General features: G+C 40.1%; 1 protein-coding gene across 1 annotated transcript; it reads left to right on the top strand.

Moving 5' to 3' along the window:
- The first annotated feature begins 999 nt into the window (after window positions 1-999).
- On the top strand, window positions 1,000-5,686 carry LOC101053948 (WD repeat and coiled-coil-containing protein). Its single transcript, XM_003927171.3, has one exon. It carries the CDS (start codon window positions 1,091-1,093, stop codon window positions 3,254-3,256), a length of 2,166 nt encoding a protein of 721 aa, XP_003927220.2. The 5' UTR covers window positions 1,000-1,090; the 3' UTR covers window positions 3,257-5,686.
- The last annotated feature ends 1,224 nt before the right edge of the window (window positions 5,687-6,910 follow it).

The following is a 6,910-nucleotide window of genomic DNA, read 5'->3' on the forward strand; positions in this document are numbered from 1 at the left end:
TTGAATGTAAGTTATTTATTTCTGGATCAAACAATAAAATGTAAATGGAGGTTTCCAGGAAGACGAATTGAGTGTGCCACATTTTTAATAGCTTGTCTGTGTTTTCATGTAGTCTGTAATGCTTTCCTCTTATAGTTCAAACTTCAGTTTTTTAGGAAAAGCTGGAGCTCTGTGCATTATGCCCCCCTAGCTTCAGGTTCCATTGTCAACCTACCCCATACGTATGAACCATCTGTTTGTCATTTTTTGGCTTTATCCAAACATCTTCACAAAGAGTCCATCTGTTCCCTTCTTTTAGATATCTATTTAAGGCACTTTCTCTCTTATTTATCTTACAACATTTTTGCATATGTCAAAAATTCAATTACTGGTCACATATTAGTGTGTCATCTACTCAGGAGGAGTCTTAGATAAACCCCTGGGTGATCCAAAGTGCATAGGTAGTACCAAGAGACTCAGAGATCTATCTAAAGTGAAGGGTATGGACATTGACATGAAAGTTTCAGAAAACATGAAATGGATAATAGATGTGAGATTCCCTGGGGAGCTGTGTGCACGTGACTTCCAAAAAGCTGTCATTTCACTATGTAGAAGGACAATATGAATTTACATGGAAATTTATTTCCATCATCAGTAATATATTCCTATTGCAAATGTACATTTTAGAGGAAGTATATTTTCAGTTGAAGTGAAAAAAAGAGAGAAGCACAAATAGATGTTTGAATGGCATTTGTATAATTCCAGGGCAAGTTTTTAGGGCGAGGTTACCAAGGAAATTTTTAAGGTTAAATATAAAGCAAACTTTTAGTATATCAGGATGTTTGCTAAAAGCAGAGCACTATAATAAACATAAAAAGCAGAAACATTAAAAGCAGCAAACTCTTTATTGTCTCTGCTTCCCTGGGAGAAAAACACCAACAGAAGAATTCGGGAGCGTGCTCGGCCACCGCTCACCTATCGGAGGGCTGAGGGCCGGTGCTTCCGGTGGCTGCCCAGAGCTTCTGATCTCCTGCGGCGTGATGTTGGGCTGCCTCAGGGAAACTGGTGTTTTTGTGAGGCGGTGAGGCCTAAGGTAACCTTTATCAGAAGGATGGAGTTGGGAAAAGGAAGACTACTCAGGACTGGGCTGAATGCGTTGCATCAAGCAGTGCACCCGATCCATGGCCTTGCCTGGACTGATGGGAATCAAGTTGTCCTAACTGATTTACAGCTTCACCATGGAGAGGTCAAGTTTGGGGACTCCAAAGTCATTGGACAATTCGAATGTGTCTGTGGATTGTCCTGGGCCCCACCTGTTGCAGCTGGCACAGCTGTTCTGCTCGCTGTCCAGCATGAGAGGCATGTCACTGTGTGGCAGCTGTGTCCCAGCCCTATGGAGACAAACAAATGGGTGACGTCTCAGACTTCTGAGATTAGAGGGTCATTGCCTATCCTTCCCCAGGGCTGTGTGTGGCACCCAAAATATGCTATTCTGACTGTGTTGACTGCACAGGATGTCTCCATTTTCCCTAATGTGCACTCTGACAATTCCCAGGTAAGGGCAGACATCAACACCCAGGGCCGCATTCACTGTGCATGTTGGACTCAGGATGGCCTGAGGCTGGTGGTCGCAATAGGTAGCAGCCTGCTTTCTTATATTTGGGACAGTGCTCAGAAGACTCTTCACAGGTGCTCCTCCTGCCTGGTGTTTGATGTGGACAGCCACATCTGCTCCATCACAGCAATTGTGGACTCACAGGTTGCTATAGCCACTGAGCTTCCACTGGATAAGATCTGTGGCTTAAATGCATCTGAAACGTTTAATGTCCCACCTAACAGTAAAGACACGACTCTGTACACTTTACCAGTTATTGGTGAAGTACCCTCTGTGGATAAAGAGGCAGCTGATTCTGAAACAAATTCTGAAATATCAGTTTCTTCTTCCTATTTAGAACCTCTGGATCTAACTCACATACGTTTCAATCATTGTAAGTCTGAGGATAATTCTCTTATTTGTCTAAGAAAAAAGGACTACTTGACAGGAACTGGCCAAGATTCTTCACATTTGGTCCTGGTGACCTTTAAGAAAGCAGTTACCATGACAAGAAAAGTCACTATTCCAGGCATTCTGGTTCCTGATCTGATAGCATTTAATCTTAAAGCACAGGTAGTGGCAGTGGCTTCCAACACTTGGAATATAATTTTGATCTACTCTGTCATTCCATCTTCAGTGCCAAACATCCAGCAAATTCAATTAGAGAACACTGAAAGACCAAAAGGGATATGTTTCTTGACAGACCAACTATTACTAATTTTGGTAGGAAAACAAAAACTCACTGATACAACATTTATTCCTTCTTCAAAGTCTGATCAGTATGTCCTTAGCTTGACTGTTAGAGAAGTAATGTTGGAAGAAGAACCTTCAATAACATCAAGTGAAAGCCAGACTACCTACTCTACTTTCAGTGCTCTGTTAAATAAAGGAAATAGAAAAAAGTTAATTGAAAGTCTTTCCCCAGAGTTTTGTCACCAGAACAAAGGGCTGTTGCTGGCAGCTAATGCCAGTAGTCAGAATGGAAGGCCTGGAAGAACACTTATTAAAGAAATCCAGAGTCCTCTGTCTAGTATCTGTGATGGCTCCATAGCCCTAGATGCTGAGCCTGTTATCCAGCCAGCAACACTGCCTAGAGACAGCAGCACACCAGACCACACTAGCCCACTGGAGCCTCCTCATTTGCCTCAAGGAAAGAACTTACAAAGTGAAAAGGAAACTTACGAGCTGTCTAAGGAAGTGGAAATTTTATCTAAGAACCTGGTTGAAATGCAACGGTGTCTTTCTGAACTCAAAAGCTGTCTGCATAATGGGAGGAAATCCTCTTCAGTGTATCCACTCTCTCAAGATCTTCCATATGTTCACATCATTTGCCAGAAACCTTATTATCTAGGTCCTGTTGTTGAAAAAAGAGCGGTGCTTCTCTGCAATGGTAAACTAAGGCTCAGTACAGTTGAGCAGACTTTTGGCCTTTCTCTCATTGAAATGCTGCATGATTCCCACTGCATTCTTCTCTCTGCTGACAGTGAGGGCTTTATCCCATTAACCTTCACAGCCACACAGGAAATAATCATAAGAGATTGCAGCCTGTCCAGGTCTGATGTCTTCACAGACTCTTTTTCTCACAGTCTGGATTCTGCTTCTTCTCTTAAAGTCTTTACAGGCCTCACTGCCCACAATTTAGGTATCTCTGGCTCTTCTAACCATGTAGATGGCATGGCCTGATATCTGCAGTGTCCTTGCTGTGTAGCTCTTCAGATGAGACCATTACAAACAAGGCCTGCTTGCCACTGTGGACGCTCACCAGTAAGACTTAGGCGAAGCACTTGCCGTGGTCGGCTCTCCTGTTCTCCCCCGTTTTCTCTGGGCTGAGGCTCGAGTCTTTGTTAGATGGCTCCAAAAGTGGTGTTTATGTATTCATGACTGTGTGGTTTTGACTAAGGGCAGAATTCCCAGAATAAATTAATATTATGGTGCCATAGGGATTGCATTGTATGGTTTCTCTGAGGTTCTGTGTCCCTTGTCCAAAGCTGCGTTGAAGCTGTCTTAGGAGCACTTAAAAGGCACCTCGGCATTGTTAAACATCTTTTTCTTGGCTGTAAGAGAAGGATGAAGAGTGCTGCTGGGGGGCATGTGCTCTAGCATATTAGCCTCAAACCAGCAAGAATTAGAGCTCAAAGGAGGACCAGAAACTCACTAGCTTCTGCTCCCAGGAACAGGAAATGGCTCTGATGTTGCCTGGACCTCCCAGAATTTAAACCTAACCCTCTTGCTTCCTTAATAAATTCTGGCCGACAAAGGTCCAGACACTCTTAAAAACTGGTCCTGGGAAAATCTTGAATGAAATTTCAAGTGAATTTGTCTTCTCTGGGCATCACTTGAGGTTGTGCCGATGCTGCTGTCGAGGCCAGGCGAGTCCTACTGTGGAATTTTGTGCTGTGGCCACTCATGAGTGTCCCTGAAATACGTTTTTTGTTTGTTTGTTTTTTCCCATCCAGTTTTGGGATCATACAACTTTCCTATTTTTCTCCCAATAGTCCGCTGCCTTAATTAACTTGTCACTTTAATTTGGTATTTTTATTTTCTCTCAAGTCTTAGAGACCAGCATAGAATCTGTCAGAGAAAATATTTCAGTAAGTTGGAAATTTAACTGAATCTGAGGTAGTTCTAAACAGTGCCATTTTGTTTCACTTATGGGCTAAAGTACCAGCTTAGTCAGATAAGAGCCCTGACCCCCTTCAGATGGACACACCACTTCTCACTGCCTTCAGATGAATCACAAATTTTCAGTTACTGCAGAACAAATTGATCAGTGTGTGGCTAGGCATCTGCAGATAAACTGTTTCAGCCACAGAAGCTCCATTAGCACATATGCTTCCTTTTCCCCCCTTCCTTTAAGATCATCTGGAAAGAAACTGTTTTGTGCCCCTGGGGACTCCTGTCTGTCTGTTACAGTTTACCAAGACGGAGCTGGGTTAGGAAAGAAGTGAGGGCCTATTTTGTAGTTCAAGTGCACTAGACAGCTGCTGGGATAATGGAAGCAGAGGCAGTGTCTGTAATCAGATGTGGGAGAGCAGTGACTGAGAACAGTCTTGAGGCCTGGCTCCACTTCCAAAGGAAGTATCTGGGGTGCGTTGAAATCACAATTATCTTAAAGCCTAAAGAGAGGACTGCAGGACTGTTAAATCAATGTGGGCGCCTAAAGGGGTATGTTACAATTACCATTTCTCGGGTCAAAATACTGTGAATAAGTCTTCAATAAAATCACTGATGGTTATTGTGGCTGTTTGGATGTTCGGTAGCATTTTCTTTGTGATTATTGCTGGTATAGAGGAACCAGCGATAATCTTGATGTTATATATGCATATGTTGTCTTTGTATTCCTTCTGCTGGCGGACAGTCCAGAATAGAAATGATTCTTTACAACAAATCTGATTCCATGACAACTCTCATGCAAGAGATGTTTCCTTGGCCTCTGCTATTCTTACAGTCATTGGAACAATAGAAAATAATCCCATATTTGCTGGCTTTGGAGGCAGGCAGAGCAGAGCTAAATTCTTCAAAGTATTGTTTAATGTTCTGAAAATATTTTACATAAAAATATTTTTACAAATCCCATTTTGCAGTCAAGTTTTTCTAAATTCTCAATGGGTATTATGTGATACGTATTACATATATATGTATATAAGGTATAGGAAGGCTTAATAATAAAATGAACCACCCATGGCCTAACTTAAGAATCGGAACATTACCAGAAACCACTGAAGCTCCTGTGTGTCCCTCCTTGTTCCTGTCCCCATAGCTGTGACCCAGAGGTAACTATCTTGATTGTTGTAATAATCATTTCTTCATTCCTTTTCTTTCTTTATAAAAAGGAGTTTATATACACATTGGCTGAAAGAATATGTTTATTTTTGCTTGTTTTTGAGGTTTATACAAATGGTACATATTGTCTGTAGTCTTTGGTGTCTTGCTTTTTATTTACTCAGCATTGGTACTAAGATTCATCCTTGTTTTGTGCATGTTATATTATTTTCACTGTTTTGAATTGCCACAATTTATCCATTTTCCTACCATGGACATTTGGATTGTTCCTTGGATTTATTTTTGAAGTTATAAACAATATTGCTTTGAAAAAAAAAAAAAACAGAAGAATTCGGTAGATAAATGATGTTTCCAACTGTGTTGGGAACTTGTAGTTGTGAGATTATATTTGGGTACACACATTCAGACACCATCATCACCAACTCTTTTTGTTCATATTAGAAAATAAAAAGTTAAAAGAAATTTACTAAAATTAGTATATGTATGGTTACATATTTATATGATTAGAATTTTGTATGTATACTTTTATATAACTGCATTATCTCTCTATCAATCTGTCTATACATCTGTAACTTTATCTACAAATATATTTCTAAGTTCTATGGATAACAGGTGACCAAATCAATAACAAATGAAGGGTATCTAAGAAACATTATTAAATTTATTTAGACATCAACATTTGCAGGAAGATTTTGGTATAATAATATACATAATAGGATAGATAGATAGATAGATAGCTTAGGAAGATAGATAGCCTAGATAGGTCGACACAAAATGTTAACATAAAATATGACAAAGGCATTGCAATCAAAAGAAGGCAAATATGTTAAACATAACAGTAACTTTGAGAAAGCCTAAAGTAAGCCTGAATCAAAACTTCCAACTATCCCAGACAAACAGATAATTTTATAAAACATCAAATGATATGCCTGGTTTTGGGAAAGGATTTTAGTTTTTCTTAGCAGTCATGTCTATCTAAGCGAAATTTCTTACGCAGAGTTGTACACAAATAAGCAATATTACTGTTTTATCTGATAAGAACATAGACTGCTGACCCTTGATTGATCATCCACAGTGCATTATACTAAGTCATGTTACAAATGTGCTCTCAAATGTTAATGTTAGGGAAGTAAGTCAGTTTGAGCCAGGAGTTTCAATGCAGTTATGCACAAACATGAATCTTGATATAGATTAAGTCTGAATATAACATTCTGCATCTAGAGCAGCCTTTGACCTCCATTTGCCTAGAACAGACATAATTTTCTTTTCATTCATTTTTGGTGAAAAATATAGGCTGATGTGATTATTTCTGTGATGCAATTCAATTATGAAAATTTCACACTCTTGTCTCAAAGTCCTCAACATCACCTCGTCCTAGTCTCAGAACAATCTACCCTTCACCCTCTTGTCGCCTGGGGCCCTTTTCTTTGTGGGTTTGACCGTTGGAGCACTGACAAGATGATGTAAGTGTCAGGTGAGTTCCATGTTATACATTTGATTTGTGAGGGAATACAAGCTGCTTTGGCAATTTCCTCTGGCACCTTAGCTGTTTTT

This window comes from Saimiri boliviensis, chromosome 8 (genome assembly GCF_048565385.1).
Source record: "Saimiri boliviensis isolate mSaiBol1 chromosome 8, mSaiBol1.pri, whole genome shotgun sequence".
NCBI lineage: Eukaryota > Metazoa > Chordata > Mammalia > Primates > Cebidae > Saimiri > Saimiri boliviensis.